Source organism: Schistocerca americana, chromosome 3, assembly GCF_021461395.2.
Source record: "Schistocerca americana isolate TAMUIC-IGC-003095 chromosome 3, iqSchAmer2.1, whole genome shotgun sequence".
In the NCBI taxonomy this organism is placed as follows: Eukaryota; Metazoa; Arthropoda; class Insecta; order Orthoptera; family Acrididae; genus Schistocerca; species Schistocerca americana.
The window spans coordinates 990,475,759-990,498,270 of NC_060121.1; the positions used below are offsets into that span (position 1 = coordinate 990,475,759).

Consider the following 22,512-nt stretch of genomic DNA (forward strand, 5'->3'; position numbering starts at 1 on the left):
TGGTCCTGTAGGCTTTCGTGTGGAAACGGCCAAGCAAAACAGATGGTTTATTTAACTTGGTCCTGTAGGCTTTCATGTGAAAACAGCCAAGCAAAACAGATGGTACTGTTTTCAACAGGACAACTGAGGAGATGGCATTTGCAGATGACATAGCCATGCTTGGAAGAAACAAAATATTTGATGGAAAAGTATGTAGTTTTAGAATGTGAAGTAGCTGCACATGGGTTTGCTGTAACTAAAGAAAAAAGCATATGCTCAATACCTGAAACAAAACAAGGTGGAGAGGTATTAAGCAGTTTGGAGGATTCGACAGAGTGAATCAATATTGGGAGGAATGGTTACGGTAGGTAATATGATACCAACAGAGATAAAAGTAAGAATAGCTGCATGTATCGGGTATTATTACAGCTTCTTTAACATGTTGCATTCCTTCCACATTTCAAGACACATGAAGATGACAGTTTACTAACAATTATAAAATCAGTTGTTACGTATGGGGTCGAAATGTGGCCAATGACAACAGGTCAGAAAAGCCTTGAATACAAGAGACCACAAAGTACTGTACAAGATATATGGTGAGGTGTATGAAAATGGTGCTTGGAGAATTAGGACCAATTCAGAACTGTATGAACTCTATAAAAATCCCCAAGTCACCGTAGATGTAAAGGCACAAAGGTTACAGTGGTTAGGGAATTTGCAGAAAATGGAAGAACAGCGAGTGCTGAAGAAAGAACTGATGGAAAAACCAGATGGTAGCTGCTCAGCAGGGAGACCTGGATTGTGATGGCTAGTGTGTGATATAGAGACAGCTCTGAGAAAGCTAGTGTGTATGGAACTGGAGAAGACTGGTGAATTCAAGAGAGGATTGGAAGAGACAGGTTGTCAACAAGGCCTGGGCCCTTCATGGGCTGTAGCATCGAAAAAAGAAGAAGAAGAAGATTCATGTATTAATAGCCTTCTCAGCAATATGGCAAAATTGCAGACTACCATTATACTGATAGAATATTCTTTGTTACAACAACAGAGTAAAATTGTGTTCTGTTGTTCAGTTTTATAACATAGTTTATTGGCAGCATTAGAAAGCCTGGTGATGTAGTTTGCTGTCCCACTACCCACTCAGAAAGTAGCCTTTCTTTAGTTTTGAAAGGGTGAAATTTGCAATTAAGCCATTGGTGTTGAATTATAATTTTCCATATTTATGTTTGACTGTGAAATTGTAGTCATTTTGTTTTAAAGGCCAGCATATTAGGCAACTTTTTTTGTGTAATAAATAGTATAATGAATCATGGACCTTGCCGTTGGTGGGGAGGCCTGCATGCCTTGGCGATACAGATGGCCATACCGTAGGTGCAACCACAACAGAGGGTTATCTGTTGAGAGGCCAGGCAAATGTGTGGTTCCAAGAGGGGCAGCAGCCTTTTCAGTAGCTGCAGGGGCAACAGTGTGGACGATTGAGTGAACTAGCCTTGTAACGTCAACCGAAATGGCTTTGCTGTGCTGGTAATGCGAACAACTGAAAGCAAGGGAAAACTGCAGCCGTAATTTTTCTCGAGGGCATGCAGCTCGATCTCCGGGTGGGGACTGCTCTGGAGGACATCATTATCAGGAGAAACAAAACTGGCATTCTATGGATCGGAGCATGGAATGTCAGATCCCTTAAACGGTGCAGGTAGGTTAGAAAATTTAAAAAGGAAAATGGAAAGGTTATAGTTATAGTGTGCGTTAGTGACGTTCAGTGGCTGGGGGAGCAGGACATCTGGTCAGGTGAATACAGGATTATCAATACAAATGGATAGAGCATGTAACTAACAAGGAGGTACTGAACAGAACTGGGAAGAAGAGGAATTTGTGGCAGTACTTGACTAGAAGAAGGGATCAGTTGGTAGGACTCATTCTGAGGCATCAAAGAATAATTAGTTTAGTACTGGACAGAAGTGAGGAGAGTAAAAATCATAGAGGTAGAGTAAGAGATCAATACAGTTAGCGGATTCAGAAGGATGTAGGTTCCAGTAGTTATTCAGAGATGAAGATACATTCACAGGATTGAGTAGCATGGAGAGTTGCCTCAAACCAGTCTTTGGACTGAAGACCACAACAACAACAACGTAATAAAGACATAACTGCCATGTCAATTCAGAATGATACTTAACAACAGTGAAATTTGATACTATATAAGTAATTTGTGGTGCCAGAAACTCCCTTTTGGTTGTACTGTAAATAAGCTCTGCTTGTTTTAACTTCCATGAAATGTAGCCTATTGGCCTATGGGGTCACCCTAGGCTCAGTTAATACACACGAGCATCATAATTGCTAGCACTACTAGATAAACTGAATGATTTCACAAACTCTTGTTAAACTAATACTGGCAACTACGTTAGAACCTCCTTTTAACCTTGACACCCCTTTTTCACAATTGGGTTCCACATAAAACTTATGCCCTTTTTTAACTGTTAATTAGGGGTGTAGAAATCTTCACATAATGAGGGTTGAATCACAGATCATAGTACAAAAGCCCTCGAAGCAACTGTAATTATTTTGCACAACTAGGGGCAGGGAATTCACGAGCATCGCCCGTTGAGGGTGGAATGGCCATACTTCTTTGCCTGTAGAGAAGCTTTTACCACATTCACTAATCCCAAAATTCACAAGGTTTTTGCCTCATTGGCTCTCAAGCGCCCAGTGACTAGCCTGGTCAAGAAGGTAACATCCAGTCTCTGCTCTAAATAAACAGTATGGTTGTGATGACGTTGTTATGTCATGCCATAAACTGATGGGCATCTTGTTGCAGCACCACTAAACAAACAGCATCTGGTAAAGTTCATGGAATAGAACACTGAGTTTCCATCTGCATGATACTGAAGTACATCTTAGGTATGGTCAGACTTTCCCAGGACACCTGCAACCACTCCCACAGTCTTTTGTATTCTACTTGTAATGGTTCTAGCTCCTTTGATGATGACCTCGATACTCCCTCACAATTCGGTATTCACCAATTGGAGCTTTTGGGCCTCAGTTTGGAAAGACAAATAGGCCCCCTTCACTGTTGTTAATGTCACTTTTTAGCTGCTAACATGTGATGCACCACTTTTAACTCTATAAGTACTTGTTACTCAAAATATGGCAGCAAACAAACATTGACATGCAACATAAAAACTGAAGCTAAACACTAGTACAGACAGAACATTCCCGTTTGGCTGGTGTGTTCTCGTGTGTGTTTGCAATCATTGAAACCTACACTTTGAAAGACCTTTTTATCTCCACCGTCAAGCGAGTGTACCCCCCTTCAAACACACTTCCGACCATATGTCTATGTAACCTTTTTAGCTCATTATCCTCTCAGCAATAGTTTCCTGCAGTTTGTTCCTATTTAGAAAAAACATTGTGTAAGTGAAAAATACCAAGTCATACCATTGTTCAGAATGCTTTTTAAATTGTAGGTCCTCTTTTAATTGCGTGGATACTTTGGTTCACATGCCAGAGGTAAGGACATACCACTTGCAAAAGAACTGTGCTCAATAAGATGCTGTGGTGTTCAAACTAACCTTCAGGTTCAGAGAAGCTTCAGCTCCTCTTTTCAGTAATACTATACATGTTAGTGAAAAAAAATTAATATGCTTATGGGTACATTTGCAACTCTTGATGTCCTTCTTTGTTAAATTTGAGGAAAAATTAAGAAATATTAACAATGGTAATATGCATTGAATAAAAGGAAGTTTTATTTCAGCTTATTTTTTAAGTAAAAATTTGTATTTTAACTGAGTGGTACATGAGGTCATTGGAATGTTCCTTCATTAAACATCTTCTCCCATTCGTGTCCAAGTGGGTACTCATAAGATTCTGCTGATTTAGCTTTCATCTTTGTACTGTAACCTGAGCCTGTTAAAGATACAGCACAAAATTAAAATATAAATTAACTGATACAGTATCTATAACTAAGCAGTATACAAACAACTAATTTCTTATAAAGTGCAGCTGAAGTCTTTTCAGTAGCTTCCAAGGATGTCTGACCATTGCTTTATGTGGTACACTTCAGAATTTTGACCAGTCCTCATAAGTTAGTCTGTTTGCCACAGCAGTAATTAGGTTTTATACTTCCCTGACTCTTCTGTTTTACAATAGCACCACTAACAGTGTACCTGAGCGTTTGTAGCTCCTGAGGAATGTCTCTGATAGACTGGCAAAAGTCCCTAAAACCATGCATCATTCAACTTGATCAGGTTTCTCTAGTGACTGATTTGAGACAAAAATCAATAGTTGTATTTGCACTTATACACCATCAGATGTATATTGTGACTCAGTGCAGAGTGCAGTCAGCAGGATGTCCAGAAACTCCTTACATAGTGTATGGGAGGCAGGTGCTGTACAGCAATGGTAAATGAACACAGTTTGAGGGAATTTATTATAAAGACAACTGCGTAGCTCAAATATCACGGTGGGGTGTGTCCTTGATCTTACTGCTACATAAGAATGTTATTTACACTACTGGCCATTGAAATTGCTACACTAAGAAGAAATGCAGATGATAAACGGGTATTCATTGGACAAATATATTATACGAGAACTGACATGTGGTTACATTTTCACGCAATTTTGGTGCATAGATCCTGAGAAATCAGTACCCAGAACAACCACCTCTGGCCGTAATAACGGCCTTGATACACCTGGGCATTGAGTCAAACAGAGCTTGGTTGACGTGTACAGGTACAGCTGCCCATGCAGCTTCTCACAATACCCCAGTTCATCAAGAGTAGTGACTGGCGTATTGTGACAAGCCAGTTGATCGGTCACCATTGACCAGACGTTTTCAGTTGGTGAGGGATCTGGAGAATGTGCAGGCCAGGGCAGCAGTCGAACATTTTCTGTATCCAGGAAGGCCCGTACAAGACCTGCAACATGCGGTCGTGCATTATCCTGCTGAAATGTAGGGTTTTGCAGGTATCAAATGAAGGGTAGAGCCACGGGTCGTAACACATCTGAAATGTAATGTCCACTGTTCAAAGTGCCGTCAATGCGAACAAGAGGTGACCAAGACGTGTAACCAATGGCACCCCATACCATCACACCGGGTGATACGCCAGTATGGCGATGACGAATACGTGCTTCCAATGTGCGTTCACCACGATGTCACCAAACACAGATGCAACCATCACGATTCTGTGAACAGAACCTGGATTCGTCCGAAAAAATGACGTTTTGCCATTCGTGCACCCAGGTTTGTCGTTGAGTACATCATCGCAGGCACTCATGTCTGTGATGCAGCATCAAGGGTAACCGCAGCCATGGTCTCCGAGCTGATAGTCCATGCTGTTGCAAATGTCATCGAACTGTTCGTGCAGATGGTTGTTGTCTTGCTAATGTCCCCATCTGTTGACTCAGGGATCGAGACGTGGCTGCATGATCCGTTACAGCCATGCGGACAAGATGCCTGTCATCCCGACTGCTAGTGATACGAGGCCTTTGGGATCCAGCACGGCGTTCCATATTACCCTCCTGAACCCACCGATCCCATATTCTGCTAACAGTCATTGGGTCTTGGCTATCGCGAGCAGCAATGTCGCGATACGATAAACCACAATCGCAATAGGCTACAATCTGACCTTTATCAAAGTCGTAAACGTGATGGTACGCATTTCTCCTCCTTACACGAGATATCAGAACAATGTTTCACCAGGCAACACCGGTCAACTGCTGTTTGTGTATGAGAAATTGGCTGGAAACTTTCCTCATGTCAGCACGTTGTAGGTGTCGCCACCGGCGCCAACCTTGCTTGACTGCTCTGAAAATCTAATCATTTGCACATCACAGCATTTTCTTCCTGTCAGTTAAATATCACATCTGTAGCACATCATCTTCGTGGTGTAGCAATTTTAATGGCCTGTAGTGTATATGTCATTGAAATTAAATAATTTCACAATCAAGACTGTTTTTGTTTTCAAACTATGTTATTTATTTAGCTGGGTGCTCAATGAATTTCTGAAATGGTTGGAAATTTTTGTGTTACCCTGGATTAACAAAGCAAAATAGGAAACATCATGATAAAATTTCAAAGACTGACAAGCCTGACAGGAATTGTACTTAAACAACTTGCTGATTCTGTCATGAAACTGGGGCTACAACCAATTAATGTGTAGGAGTTTTCATTTACAGGCCAATAACTGCTTAAAACAAATTGTACATCATTGGAGAAAATCAGCAGAAACCTTTCAGGTAAAAGGTTACTATAAAATGTTATGTAAATACCAATAAAAAATATATATACATATACTATTAAGGTCCAAACAATATGTGTCAGTCTTTGTGGAGTTAAAGAAAGCCTACAGTTCAATAGCCTGTGCTGTCCTGTTAAACAACCTCAAAGAATTTGGAGTTTACATTAAACTGCTGGCATTAATTAGTCACCCTGACAGATACAAACTCCAAGATAAAGTTCCTATGACCTCTCTCAGATTGCTTTGAGATCAAAATAGGTGTCAGGAAAGGTGATGCTTCTTAACTGTGTTCTTGAAAAAATCATCAAGACGTGATCAAAATTGATGGAAACCACCTATAACCTGATGAGAATGGGAACTAAATCCAAGGTAATCTTGCTAGATGTCTAGCTTTTGCTGCTGTAGAAATGGCTAGGATTCAAACTAAAATATTAAGAAAATGCCAAACAAACTGACTTTCGGATATCATTTGAAAGAACGGAAGTAATGACTAACATAAAAGCTGCATCCCCACACCTCTGGACGAGTTATGGAGATGTCAGCAGAGTAGAAAAACTGAAGTACCTGGATGAGATCATTATGAGAAAAAAGAAAATTGACATGGAAGCAGTTAAGGCATAAATATGCAAACTTGAAATAGATTTCCAAAAGTCTTGCATGATCTACAAGAAAAAATGCCTTTCATAAAACCTAAATACATCATTATGAAATGGTTCTGAAGTCATTAGCTATGTATGTAGCCAAAACCCTATCCGTAAATACAAATAAAGGCCATCCTTGAAGAACCAGACAAAAAAAAAAGAACGCAGAATTTTTAGGGCAATTGTTGGATCCAATTACATAAATGTCATCCACAAGTCTGTGGCAAAGGCAAGAAAGTATACACAATCTACAAAAGAAGTGCACAATTTTACAATTATATAGAGTGGATGGGCAGGAACAGGTTGACCAAGATCATCTTCCTCTTTCTTTCTGCAAACCTCAAAAACAGAATGCCCTGGTTTAGTAATCCCAAAGACGACCTCCAACTTGTAGCAATCAAACCTGAAGATACCTTTGACAAGAATCTCTTCATCAAGAAAACTGTGATGAATGGGCTACACTAAGATACAGAACCAAAAAGAAGATGCCGTGTCCCCTTGGACGGAGGAGTGTAAGCAAGCTCGTTGACACAGAATTAAGGGCATTTGGGCTGAATTAAAAGTTCACTGCCAAATGCAACAAGATTTAATTTGGTCTTAGACGGTCCCAGCAAAATATCAATATAAAGACAAACTGGAGGGCTGTCTCAAAGCTTGCTAAAAGCCATGGACTGATAATATCGCCAACTGCCTCTGTCATTTTTTGTGTTATTTATGGTGTATTTTGCTTTTTCAATTGTTTTACAAATAATTAATATCTTCATTTACGTCATTTCTCATCTGATGACAGTTTTATATCCTGAAGTAAGAGCAATGCTACACAGGAAAGCCATGTGTATACTTGTGATTCTCTTAAGTTACTTCTATTGCAATTTAGGTTTTCATCCGTATTTCATTGTGATGGATTTCTGTGTCAGTGAATACTTACAGTAGGTGCAATGTAGTGAGCATGTTTAACATTGGTTGGGTTTTCAAAATGCTCGTGCTGCTGATCGACATACTCAATTACTCGGTTCTCCTTCGTTGTCGAAAGACAGATGTAATCAAATATCTGGAGATGTTGCACCATCTCACAGAGTCCAACACCACCAGCATGAGGACAAACTGGAACTGTAATAAAGAAAAAATAATTAATCCTTCCTTCATTTCCATGAATATAATGGAAAACACCAGCTTTTGAACACGTAGAGCTGCCATACAAAGTTTTTGTTATTTTCTTCAGAGTCACATGTACATGGGGGAGGGGGGGGGGGGGGGGTCGTCTGCCTGCCTGCCTGCCCGCCCGCCCGCCCGCCCGCTTAATGTTATGAATGTTATGATTTGGAGGTCAATGGTAGGTCAGTGGTGACTTATCGTTTCATCCAAATCCTCCTCCAGAACAGACATTAAATAAACTAAAGTGAACATACTTTTTATGTTATAATCTTTCTGTACAAAAGGGGAATGTGAGTTTGAATGCTTAATAGTCATCACCACTTTTTGCGTGCGTATCCATCACTTGAATCTTCAACGTAGAAGGGAGTGCAGGTCTATCATGTGAATCATTATTTTTGTCTGATCCACAATTATTGTAACAATTATTTTGAATACTGCAAAATACATGGCATTATTTTATTTAACAATTTAAAATAGCCCTCAATGTGATCCCTCAGGTTTTCTCTGTGCAAATGATTAATAGTGTGCTTCCAGGTGTTCTGTTGAGCTGTTGGTTCCATTTTATGCACAATATTTTGATGACTGCCCTAGCCATCTTCTTCAGGTATGATGAGTTTTGCTGTTTTGTGTGTTTGCTGCCTGGACTCCAACCATTTCTGGGACAGCATAATTAAGAAGTCTATCAAAATGAAGGTGTCAGAAAACCTGAAGAACATGGAAGGCACTTGGAGGCTAGCACTCAGTTTATTAAAATATTGTCAGTCATAATGTCCACCAGAGTTGGAAGAAGGTGAGAGAATTACTTTTACATGTGTGGTGTCTTTTCTTTCGGGACATGTGGTGTCTGTTCCTTCGGGCATGTCTGAAAGAACAAACACCATACAGTCATGATTCCATGGACGTATATATATGGTACATGATGAAAGAGAGATACCAACATCAGCTGCATGATGGCATTGATATAATTCAGTGGTGACAAGTGAAAATTCATGCTGGACTGGGACTCAACCTAACCTGGATTTCCTGCTTAAGGCAGGCAGTCTCCTACTTGCTTCAGTTATCCAAGCATGATTCTTGTCCAACCCAAATTCCCAGCTTGCCGCACATTGATTTCGTACCTCCTCTAGTCCATTTTCCTTATTGCTTGCAGTATCTCATACGATTCTCGCAAGAAAATGGCCTAAATATTACTATTATATGTGTGGTGTCTGTTCTTCTGGATATGTCCGAAAGATAGTCAGATAGCTGAAGTGATTAACACTACCCCTCACTTAAAGCAGGAAATCCAGGATTGAGTCCCAGTCTGGCACAAATTTTCACTAGTTGCCATTGAATTATTTCAGCGCTCTTATGCAGCTGATATTGGGTTTCTCTTTCACTGTGTCAAGGGAATTTGATTTTCACCAATGAAAGTGCTGTCTGTGAAAAACCAAGGGGCATAGTGGGCATCAGAAATAAAACTCAGTTATAAATAGCAGAGTGGGTCCAACAATAGTTCACAATCTGGTTTGAATCCAGGTAACACATACACACAACAGCATAGCTTGCAGTGCCTGAAGTAGAAAGCTGGATCAGTAGATATTGTGCATAAAATGAAAACAACAACTCAGCGAAACTGTGAAAGGCTATCAAGCCCTCAACAGGCGAATAATTGTCTTTAAACTGTAATACATAACTTTATTTCTAAGAGCATTTGTTATGCAACAATGTATGACATAACTAGACATGCTGTAGGAATAAGTATAAGAACTACAAAAAAAGTAAGAAATTATATACATTACTTAATAAGAAAAAGTTACCAACCACTGACGATGTCTATAAAATACACATTGTACCATGAATGAATGAATAAATAAATAAATCAAAAAGAAAAAAAAATGATGTAGGCATGTCTCATTCTGCATAAATCTTGGGCACATTACAAGGACTTAAGTAATGATTACACAACAATTCAGGGGAACTTATATTTTGTAAGCTTTGTTTGAGGCAGCTGAAAATCAAATGATCAAAGAATGCAATTGGCAGCATTTGTGTACACTGTTGCCCAACTTATTGGATAGCTCAATAACAGATTCACGAAAATCCATACTGAACAAAGTGCGATACTTTTGCTTATGTGTATATTGATTACAATATGTGCCAACAATTCTGGTAACTGATTCAGATGTGTGTTGTGTGTGTTTCCAATTTGCACTCTTCAGAAATGTAAGAATGCCGATGTTTATAAAGGACTGAATGAGATCATCTCTGCAAATTCATCACCCAAAGTAATCACTAGTCGTGACAGCTCATTTTACAGCTGCAACCTTTCAATCTGCTTTTGGTCTACAGCAGAAATATCCTTAGAAGGTGTAGATGATCCAGATAGTAATAATAATAATAATAATAATAATAATAATAATCATAAGAAGAGGAAGAAGAAGAAGAAGAAGGAGAGGAATTTAGGGCATTTGCATGTTCTCATGTTTGTTTGTACTTTTATACACTGATCATGACGCTATTATTACAGTGAAGTACTGCATGAGGAGATAAGAACTAACAACTCCATTCTCAAAAATTTCAAACACACAACTGTATGCTATGTTCACTACTGAACAATGAAATTATTATTGAGTGGTGTTAGAATTTAGAAATAAACTAGTATCAGCTTTAGTACTTACTGATTTCATTCTTTAGGAGTTGAGACACACAAGAAGGTACTTTCTGAAATCTGAACAGGACTGTTAGTTTATGACAGTTTTGTACAGGAAGTGCAATGAAATGGAACAATTAAACGTGTTGGAAACTGTGCGTGGCATCTCCCCTGAATATGAGAATTACTGTAACAAGGCACATGTTCCTCAAAATGCAAAATATCTTCATACAAACAGCAGAATCTTTGAAATTATAGCACCTCCACAAAATAAAAAAAATGTGGTTTAATAGAACTTCAATACACAAAACTGTATCACTTTTATGAAACCCTGTAATTGTCTCCCATTGTGATGCATAAGTTTGAAATTTGGCTCAAGGTAGCTACAAACTTCCTCTTTAATGGTGCAAAAACATGGCGCCCTGTGACTTCAACCTCGGGCTCAGTGACACTTCAAACGGCAAGGTGTCAACACAGGTGAAAAGTAGGCCACAGCTCAGAAGTTCATTAGACATCCTTAAAGTAGGGTTGAATTGACCAGGATGTGGTTGCAGTGTTGAACAATGTGAAGAACATTGTCCTGATGCTCCCTGTACTGTGAACCGTAGGTTTCACCTGAGAAATGTGTGGGAATCAGTGTCCCGAGGGAAGGGGTCATTTCAAATGTTCAGATGTGTGTGAATTCCTAAGGGACCAAACTGCGAAGGTCATTGGTCCCTAGACTTACACACTGCTTAAATTAACTTAGACTAACTTATGCTAAGAACAACACACACACCCAAGTGAGGGAGGACTCGAACCTCTGACGGGGCGGAGCCGCACGGATCGTGGCAAGATGCCTCAGACCACGCGGCCAGGGTCGTTTCAGTGCCACCTTTTATGCCAGCTCCTGAAGGCGTTTCGTGTTGATTCTGAGAGGCTATGTGTCTCAAATATTTTCCTCGGCTTCACATAAGAAAACTGGGTGATTCCAAAGCTGCGTGTTGCAGTTCTGACTGCCACCACAGAGACATCAAAGGAAGGGGTAAAATGTGTATAAGAGAGTGTGTTAAGACCTTCCCATCATGTGACACATCCATGATTGGGCAGAATTGTGGTGAAATTTGATGCCAATGTCACGTCATTCAGCCACCTCACATCTCGTATGAACTTTGCACGTGTCGACACCTTGCTGTTTGAAGCACTGCCAAACCAGGGGATGATGATGCAGAGTGCCGTACTTTTGCACCACTACAGAGGTAGGCTGTAGGCACCTTTGAGCTAAATTGCAAATTTATGCATTACGACGGGAGACAATAACGAGGTTTCGAAAAATTGATACTTCCTTTTTGTTGTGCACTGTATCGACATGTCCTTTATGAACTTATTGATACGTGAGTACTCCATGAAGTCTTTAAAAAGCTTTACAGTTTGGATATGGTAGTGTAAGCCACTGAAATAATTTTAGCAGAAAATTTTTGTGTATCTTCTGTATCGTTTCAAGCTTATTAGAATGACACAGAGAGCATGGAGAGCTGCATCAAACCAGTCTCAGGACTGAAGACCACAACAACAACAACAACATAGAATGACACCAATTCCAATTGATTTCAGTGTCCATTTTTCAACAGTGATAAATTTTTGATGAAAATATTCCACAAGGGTTAAGAGATGAATTATACTTTATAGGAATTTTGTGATGTGGGCTTGTCATGGTTGCACAGCTTATTTTCTAGGCTCAGAAAATGTATATGGCAATTTTATAGTGTAATTTGAGATAGATACTTTATATAGTGTAATTTGAGATAGTTACTTGGAAGACAAATATTACACTCCACCACACTTTTTTTAAATAGTTTGTGTTTCATTAAACTTATATTTTCATACAACCTAGCACCTTTTGGTTAATTGTGCAGTTTTCTAAGTAGTACTCAAAAACAAATCTCAGACCTACAACGTGGCACTGATAAGAGTAAACTTAAGGTCCAGTACTCTCTTTTGGAAAAAATCAAATAGGGTTTCCAGTTCTCTGTCTACAATTAGAAGATATATATTTCTGTTTTGTGTGATTCCAGAAGCAGAATCAAAGGGGGTGTTAAGGAGTGAGACAAGTGGGAGAGGAGGGAATAGTGTGAGTGGGCCAAAGAGGAAGTAGAGATTTTCCCTGGAATATAATCATATTTAAATGATTTGGCACAGTTTACAATGTTTCTTGTGCACTTTAGAGTTAATATAATAGATATAACAGACTGATAGAACAAAAGTGACTGGATAGTAATGATGAAGTGATGTCACCCTGTCGTTCCTTTCCGTATCCAGTAAGGAAAGACTAGGTTGCTTGTGGAAACACAATAGCAACTTCCAAGATGTAAATGGTATGGAGAGTGGTTCTGAGGTACATTCCTTAATCCAAAGTGATGTGTGTACTATAATCTACCCTATCAGTGCTACAGAAAATTGTTCAGAACTTCAGGTTATAAAATCACTCTTTGGACCACAACAACCTGGAAATACATGACTTTGTCAGAGTGGCTGGTAATAACAGCTACAAGCTATCTGGTAAACAATTACATATTGAAGAGAAGTGGTGGGCCTGTTGACTCTGTCACAGTAAAAACTTACTTTTTGATCACACGATACTTTCAGTTGATGGCCTAGCACCGCATCCGCAAAGTATGAACTTGACTATGTATTACGCCGGCCGGAGTGGCCGAGCGGTTCTAGGCGCTACAGTCTGGAACCGCGCGACCGCTATGGTCGCAGGTTCGAATCCTGCCTAGGGCATGGATGTGTGTGATGTCCTTAGGTTAGTTAGGTTTAAGTAGTTCTAAGTTCTAGGGGACTGATGACCACAGTAGTTAAGTCCCATAGTGCTCAGAGCCATTTGACTATGTATTACAAATAAGTAGGTGAGATATCTGCTCATGACCCAAAATCTCCTTTGAAAAATGCAATGGAGCTGTGAACAGCAATGTAAGTGGCATACCTCAATGTTTATGCACACATGCTCCATCAGTTAGTTTATGTCATGTAGATTGCTGCTCTTCATAATGACAGATATCCTAAGCATTATGAATGTTCTGGTACTGCAGCATAATAAATGCAAAATTATTTTTACATCTGACTAAGAGTTCATAATACAGGTTGCATTTTAAAAAGAGCCAATATAATGCAGCTTTAAACATACCTCCCAATTTGTAAGCCATTAGGTAAACAGACAATATCTCATTGACACCACCAATGCGACATGAATCAATCTGACAATATTGCATTCCACCAGCCTGCAGAAACTGCTTGAACATTACGCGGTTGCAGCACATCTCTCCAGTTGCCACACCAATCCCAAGTGGTTTCAGTGCCTATTTTGTTTAAAAATGCACAGAAAAACAAAAAATTATTTTGATATCAAATTTATTTTGTTTCCAGTAATTCCATTTCCTAAAATATTTAATTATAGTTACTGGGCATTTGCTGTACCTTGGCTATTGCAGCATGTCCAAGAACATCATCAGGGGAAGTAGGCTCCTTGATCCAAAGTGGCTTGAACTCGGCCAGTGCCTTCATCCAGTCAATAGCTTGCTGTACGTCCCAATTCTGATTGGCACCTACCATCTTCAAAAAAAGGATGCCAATCAGTAATGTATGTTATAATATAACTCAGTATTTACAAAGTCAACTTTTACCTACACAAAAATATGTGCAGATTGGGACCAGGATGTAAGAAACATATTACTTTTAAAAAATCATGAACTTTCAGAACTACACATTTCTTATTCGAAAGGTAAAGAGGAATGACTAGGGAAAAAACAAATACTAACATAGTTTCACCCAGCTGAGAATCAAACCCGGCCCCCTGCAGTTGGCATTCAGCCACACTCACCCCGCAGCTACCAAGGCGGACTTCCCGGTGACTGACTGAAGTGTGCCAGACAGAAACATAACAGCACAGAAAATTTATCTAGTGTTTGAACAAGCTACCACTTTTTTACTCTCTCTCTCTCTCTCTCTCTCTCTCTCTCTCTCTCTCTCTCTCTCTCTCTCTCTGTCTCTCTGTCTCCCCCCACACCCGCCCCCCTCCCTGCGCGCACGTGCACACACACACACACACACACACACACACACACACACACACACACAAACTTGTGTGATTTATGGAGGGTGATAACTGGGAAAGTGTAGAATAAGTGGGGAATGGCACATTAGTTACGGGCACTCTATTATATTTCATTTACATATCATTATTGGATAATGGATAATCCATTCAGCTGTTTTACTGATGTTATTTGATACATATAATCAATCAATTTAAAAATTATACTGTTTCATCTTCAGACGTCCTTGTGACAGTCGAACTCATCCAAAACACTCAAATAAAAAAGTGATCCAAAACATTGGCAAACTGAAAATCAGTAGTGCTACTGTAAGCATAAAATATGCCAGTTCTTGTGTACATACGATGTGAAGCTACTGGGGCTGTGATGTACAGCATTTTCAGCCACTGGGCATCTGGGTTTGAGGAAAAGTAGTGTTCCACAACAGCAGCAGCAACGCTACGGGGTATGTTGACATGCAGGAACATAAGGCCAGCATGTAGTCTAACGATAATAGGACAGGAACCATGGAAATGCATGAATTAAGTGGTCAATGTCTTGAATGAGATTTTCACTCTGCACATTATGTGAAACCTGAAGCCAATGTCTGCCATCTTAACTAGCCGAAAACATTACGTTTGTGGCGCCAATGAAATTGACACCAACATCGATATGCATTCATCTTTGGACTCTAAGCATTATCTTTGGCTGTTCCGCCATGTTCAGTTCAGTTCTTTGTGATCCTCGTATGTGTTAAGGTTAATAAATGAACTATTGCTAAATGGGTGCAATTAAGTTACTGCACTATAAAAGGTTATTATATTTTTTCAATAACTTTACAAATATTTTATGTTGGAACATAAAAATTATCACCAATAAAAATATTTCATTTAAGCAGTCCAAGCTGCAATGAATGATAATGAGTTGTAATATGGGCAGTTTTTAATACTAGATCTTTTCTGCCTTTCAACTTATGAATTTGAGCTTCCCATGTCCAAAGGGTTATTTCAAAACAAAATTTAATATTTTAGCTAGTGATCTGTTAACCCCCCCCCCCCCCCCCTTCCACTTTTTTCCCAATAAGTATGCTTACATTTTTATAGTACTATTCATTATGTCCGTAACAGACTAAACTAATACTTATACAAACCTTAAGTCTGAGACATCACCACCTCTTTCCTCCAGTACTTCCTTCCCAATTCTTACCATGTCTTCTACTGCAAAAATAAAGGAAAAAATTCACTTAATACAGTGCTTCTTTTTTTTCCAGATAACATGTTTTGAGTGTTAAACCTTTGTTGATGATCACTATCTGCTAGATTCTAGGAGCTGGAAATAACTTGCAAGAAGTCTTTTTTCTTATGACTATTGCTACAAATAATTTTAGATACTGTATTCCAGAATGGAAAATTCAGAATGGAATAACAATAATGAAATAGGATAGATTGCTACTCACCACATACAAGAGGCATTGAGCGACAGACAGGTACATATAAAGGACAATTAAAAGTAAGCAAAGCTACTGGACAAAGACTCCGTCAAAACCAGACCAAGGTCGCACCCCCCCCCTCCTCCCCACACACACACACAGTCGCCGTCGGCACAGATGTCTGACAGTGGCCACCTGAGCTCTTTGAGGATGTCCACATTGAAACTAGTATCAGTGACCATGGTATGGTTTTGGCAACAATGATTACCAAAGAACAAAAGACAACTAAAACAAGCAAAGAGATACATATGTTCAGCAAACTAGATAAAAAATCAGTAGTGTCATATCTCAGTGAGGAACTTGAAACTTTTAGCACAGGGTAGAAGCATGAAGAGGAACCACGGCTTGTGCTTAAAAGCATAGCTGACCATGCACTGGATATATATGTACCCATTAGAACAGTTCATAATGGAAGAGAATCTCCGTGGTATACAGTCACCATAAAGAAACTACTGAAGAAACAGAGATTACTGCACAACAGGTGTAAAAAAAAAGTGTATGGCTGTAGAGCGAGATGCTGAATGAAACATGTTTGGCTCTCATGAGAGAAATTCATGATGCCTTCAATGACTACCATGCAGAATGTATCATGGAGAAATACAGAGGCAAGCAAGTGTGCCGGGACTTACCCCAGTTCACTGTTAGTTGCACCATGTCACCACAATGCATCTGTGTGCAGCACACATTGTATTGCATCATAATTTAAGAATGGAATTAAAAGTTAAGGTTGCTTTTCCAAACTCTGTTAGCATGTGCTTAAGTATGTGGCGCCGATGAGGTCGACACCAGCATCGGTATGGACACTGAGCATCGTCTTTGGACTCTGAGATTGTCTTCGGGCTGTTCTGCCATGTTTAGTTGTTTGTGAGCTCTGCCTGTGTTTAGGTGAATAAAGGAACTACTGCTGAATGGGGGTTGTTTGGTGTAACTAACCCGAGCATCTCCCCTCACTGGTGACCCCGAGTTGTAAAGTCTTCCATTTTCGCCGAAAACTGTGTCCGCGACCTCCCTGTCGGTTATTTTCACCTGTATTAAATCGACACAGCATTCGAACAATGACTTCAGCCCAGTGCCTAATGCCGGATTTTGTGATCGACATGCATCGTGTTGCGGGCGATGTACACCTGCCAGGACTGCAACACGATGCCTCTCACTTGACGATTCCACTGATTTGGACGGACGTTTTCGGGCCTGCAACAATAACTGAGGTTAGGAGTGTGCATGACTCCGGCTATCAAATGCCTTTGTTCCCGCCACATGTGCCTTCCCTCATCGGCTGTGCAGTTACCTATTACGGGTCTCTGTGCCATGCGGGACCAATGCCGATTTCTGCAAATGCTTCGTCGGACAACCTACTACCGCCAGGACAACGATTTACCACGCCGCAATCCGTGCAGTACCACGCGGATACCTGCCACATGGCCGGAACTGCTTCGTCCACAGGTCAACCACCTCAGCATCTGACCACGCCAGTGCCTGCCTCGGTTCAGCATCAGCACATGCCATCCTACTTTGATACCTCAGCCTGCAACAGGAACAATAATTTGTTGTCTGTGCCTGACCTCCACCTCCGCCCCACTGCTATGCCTCAGTGTTTTGTGCCACGACATTCACCTTATCCACACACCGTTTTGAGTGGAGCGACTATGAACAGTGAACATTCACACATTCTGTCCCACGTTCGACATAATTTCCCACACTATGCTTCTGGACAGCCCGCACCTCCGTAGCCCCCTGCAACACAGGTGGCCCCGGCTCTGATCATATGTCGAGCTTTCCGTGGACGAACACACATTCTCAAACTTTGAACTTTTTCTCACCTGTCGCCTCAACGCGGGCTCCAGTCGAGCTTCCGCTACCATTCTTGGCACATCTCGGTGCCTCATCCGCGTCGGTCTTCCACGACGTGTCAATCCAAACACACCCACAACGTGTTGAGCTTCTGCAACCGCTATCGACACATTACGGTGTCTCACCCGTGTCGGCCTTCTGTGTCGCGACGGATCGCGCTCAACCACAACACGTCACCTTCACGCTGCCACCCGCACAGCCGTCTTCGTCACATCCCCTGGAGGCACAATCTCCTGGAATATTACAGCAACAACAGCTCGATTCAGGCAGTGCCCCGACGAACTCAACTCAACCTGTTCTTCTGAACATTCTACAACGCTTACCGACGCTGCCGCCGTTTAATCCCGACAGAGCAACAACCTGGTTCAAAATTGTGGACGAAGTGTTCGACCATTACAAACTCAACGAGTCAACCAGGTTTCTGTGCCTCATCACCCACCTGCACGACCAGGAGGACTTGACTGCTGACCTGGTCGACACCCCAGACTCATCCACCCGGTACACTGTAGCCAAAAAGACAGTTCTACGTCGGCTTGCACGCTCAACTGAGGCAGCAATACGGCAAGTGCTCCACATCGAGCAACTAGGCAACGACAAACCTTCCCAGCTCTGAAGACGGCTACGTGCCCTGGTCAGCGCCGATCTATTCTCAGACACAGCTCTCCCCGCCATCTGGACAGATAAACTATCTCCTCACATCCGCTTTGCTCTGGCTCAGAGGTCTCCTGAACCTGTCGAGCAATGAATGACAATTGCTGACAAGCTACACGATGCATCACTGCTCCATTTCGCCAGCCGCTGCCTACCTGACAAGTCTCAGGTTCAGGCTCATCGCCATGCGTTTGGAAGTGGCCAGGGCTGTAATGTGCCGACCGTTCCGCTCGCTCTGGGAAGCAGTAAACAAGCAACTGGTACGTCACCGGCCTCGCCCACGGCCACGCCCCCTCCTGCAACCGAACCTGCTGTGGCTATCGAACCACGGCCACCGTCACTGGCAATGAACCTTCCGCAGGAAATGCAACCACACTACCTGTAGTGTTACTTCCACACACGGTTTAGTGAGGCGGCACGGAACTGCAGACCACCCTGCTGCTACCCAAACGCCAATCGCAGGTTGGTCCAGGTGCCGCCTCCTGTGCACAACATGACAGGCAGCCCCCAGTGCTCCATTCTGTCCGGGAACGACCGGATAATTGGGGACGACTTTACATTAAAGACATTTCGTCGGGATACCTTTACGTAGTGGACACAGGCACCGATGTTTCGCTGCTGCCTACGTCCTTAGCATCGTCGAACATCCGCCCTCATCATACTTCACTGCAAGCCGTGAATTCAACTAAACTACAATGCTCGGGTTCAACTTCCCGCGTCATCTCACTCTCCGAAAACTGCAAACTCGAGTGGAATTTTTTAGTGTGCGAAATTGACGAACCTATACAAGGCATTGACTTCTTGCGACACCACAAACTTTCACGAGACCTAGTGCAAAACACCGTGTTCCGTCATCCATCCAAGACTCACTTCCCCTGTGGTCCATCGAAACACAGATCCAGCTCTCCGATGCAGCAAACGAATTACAGACACTGCAGCAAGGACAAAGCAAGGTCAGTAAGTGCGCCGAATCTGCTTGCAATGCCAGCAATCGAGCCTCCCACTACCCCTCACAACTATGCTATCAAGACTGCCATAATGTGTACTGACAGCTCCGCAGGGCCACACCCTCCTAACACTGAAGCGTTTGACACTCGGCCGAACACAAGTGCGCATGCGCAACAAGCGTCGTGTGTTCCCAAACTGACGGCTCCTACCCCACCCCTCGCGGACAGCACCTCAAACTATGCAATTTCGGCTCCTGCACGCCGCCGTGCGACCGCCACTGACAACACAAACAATGCACTCGCGCCAAGCGTTTCCCCCCCACCGTGCTGCCACAGGCCGCGTCCTCGGACAATGGACTCACCAACGGCTCACGAGCTCTACCGAGCTCACCCGACCATGGTGCCACTGCTTCGGGCTGGTGGCCATCTTGTCGCGTTGACTCCTGGTACACCTCGCCGCCTCGGCTCCCGTCGGATCCGCCGAGTGGCTCCGAACACCACGACCATGCCTCACCTGCCCTGCCCGCCACACATGGTAAACAAACCGCTTCCCGTGCCACCAGCAACATTTCTGTCGTCACCAACGGCATGGTTCAGAAGCTTTGCCTCACGCCAGGTCCCCCGATCTCCAGTAAACCACGTCGACTTTGACCTAAGCACCTCTCCGACCTTAATATTCAGATTTCTGAACTACTAAGCTCCGGCATCTTTGAACCCTCTGCCAGTATCTGGTCAATGCCCATACATATGACACCCAAGAAAGACGGGTCCTGGTGCATGTGCTGAGACTACCATCGACTAAACACACGAACAATTCTGGACACCTACCCCATACCCAACATTGCCGACTTTACCAGTTCCCTCACAGGTGCGACCACGTTCTCTGTCATTGATTGCAAACGGGCCTACCACCAGATCCCCTTGGCACCTGAAGACATCGAGAAGACAGCAGTCACCACCCCGATCGGGTTATTTCAGTTTCGATCCGTGCCCTTCGCTCTGAAAACGCAACCCAGACCTGGCAACACTTCATCAACGAAGTGCTATTCGACCTAAAATTATGCTTTGCATATCTTGATGACATGGTTGTGTTCAGCTCCTCCCTCGAGGACAACATTCAACATGTGCAAACTGTTATGAACTCTCTCGTGGCAGCAGGCATCGAGACCAACCAGAACAAATTGCATCTACATCAACCCGCTGTCACTTTTTTTGGTTTTCGGGTCTCTGCCGACGGCATTTCACCACCCCCTGAGAAAGTACAGACAATACGAAACCTACCCAGACCTTCATCATTCAAAGAGCTCCAGCGTTTTCTGTTGTCGGTTAATTATTATCGCCGACATCTACCTCGGGCTGTGGAGATTCAGGCTCCACTGATGGACGCCTTGGCAGGCACCAACACTTCTGGATCTCGGCCTGTTTCATGGACCCCTGCTATGACTGACTCTTTCACTGCCCTCAAAAATCTTCTTGCCAAGGCCTGCACCATCGTGCATCCTCATCCCAATGCGCAGCTTTTCATCACCACAGATGTGAGCGATACCGCCATTGGCGCTGTCCTTAGCCAGACAATCGATGGCCAAACTTCGCCTCTGCAGTTCTTCTCGCTCAAGTTCACCAATGTACAACGGAAATATTCCGCATTTGACAGGGAGCAAGCATTTTAAGACTGACGTTGAGGGACGCCCTTTCTATGTTTTAACAGACCACAAACCCCTGGCTGCAGCCATTACAAACCCGCCAGCTGACCCGCCTCCTCGCCGCTTCAGATACGTGGACTTCATATCTTAGTTCACCACTAATGTCAGACACATAAAGGGTGCTGACAATATAGTTGCTGATTTCCTTTCACGAGTCGACGCCGTACTTTCGCTGTTAGACCTCTCTGAACTGCCTAACCTCCAACCCGCCGACGAGGAGACACAAAACCTGATTTCAGACTCTACCTCTTCACTACACTTTGTCCGCACCACCTTCCCTGGCATTTCTGGTGAGATCTGGTGCGATGCGACGACAGTACGGGCACATTACGCCCCCTGATCCTAACCATGCTCCGTCGAGCTGTCTTCAACGCATTGCATAATTTAGTCCACCCCGGTGTTCGTGCGTCTGCCCACCTCGTAGCAGAGTGCTTTGTGTGGAGAAATGTCAACAAGGGCTGCCAACAATGGGCACGCTCCTGCGTCGCATGCCAATGCTGCAAAGTACACAAGCACACTTCAATCCCCCTCGGTGCCTTTTCGATCCCTCCTGGGCGTTTCCAGCATATTCACATTGACATTGTCGGCCCTCCCCCCCACCCCTATGGCTTTCGTTATGTTCTCTCATCTATTGACCGAACAACTCGCTGGGTCGAGGCTGTCCCGCTCCCTAATATTACGGCAGAAACTATTGCTCGAGCTTTCGTCGAGTAATGGGCATTACGTTCCGGATGTCCAGCTATTATCACGACTGACCAGGGCAGACAATTTGAGTTGGCCCTGTTCAACGAGATTTGTAACATTTGCGGCATCCGGCGCATCGATACCACAGCATATCACCCGCAAAGTAGCGGGCTAGTCGAGCGGTGGCACCCCACTTTCAAGGCGGCTCTTCGATGCCACGAATCTCTATGGACGGAGGCCCTTCCCCTTGTGCTACTCGGCATTCGTGGGATCTATAAGGAAGACCTCAAAGGCACAATAGCCGAGTTCGTGTGCGGCCAGAACATTGTTCTCCCTGGCGAACTTGTGAGCCCTTCCCCTTCTCTCCCTCAGTCTGACTTACCTTCGTTGACCGCATCAGACGCCACTTCATCTACCTCCACATCCCTCCGCATGCCAGCCATTCCCGCCGTAAGGTTCACGTCCCGAAATCTCTGGACA

The 22,512-nt window shown here is 42.9% G+C and overlaps 1 protein-coding gene across 1 annotated transcript; it reads right to left on the reverse strand.

Annotated features, from left to right (window-relative positions):
- Positions 1 to 3,852: 3,852 nt before the first annotated feature.
- Positions 3,853 to 22,475, reverse strand: LOC124606614 (mitochondrial enolase superfamily member 1-like). Its single transcript, XM_047138599.1, has 6 exons — positions 22,415 to 22,475; positions 15,914 to 15,924; positions 14,094 to 14,228; positions 13,804 to 13,975; positions 7,779 to 7,960; positions 3,853 to 3,876 (listed from the first exon to the last, which is right to left on the reverse strand). Exons 1-6 carry the CDS (start codon positions 22,473 to 22,475, stop codon positions 3,853 to 3,855), a joined length of 585 nt encoding a protein of 194 aa, XP_046994555.1.
- Positions 22,476 to 22,512: the final 37 nt, after the last annotated feature.

What these genes read in the sequence shown, in the direction of transcription:
- LOC124606614 (XM_047138599.1), bottom strand. Translation starts at nt 22,475, where the DNA reads ATGGCTGGCATGCGGAGGGATGTGGAGGTAGATGAAGTGGCGTCTGAT. An exon ending in AATGGCTTACAAATTGGGAG is followed by an intron (nt 7,961 to 13,803) that starts GTATGTTTAAAG and finishes TCTTTATTACAG; the next exon opens with TTCCAGTTTGTCCTCATGCT. An exon ending in CTCACTACATTGCACCTACT is followed by an intron (nt 3,877 to 7,778) that starts GTAAGTATTCAC and finishes TATCTTTAACAG; the next exon opens with GCTCAGGTTACAGTACAAAG.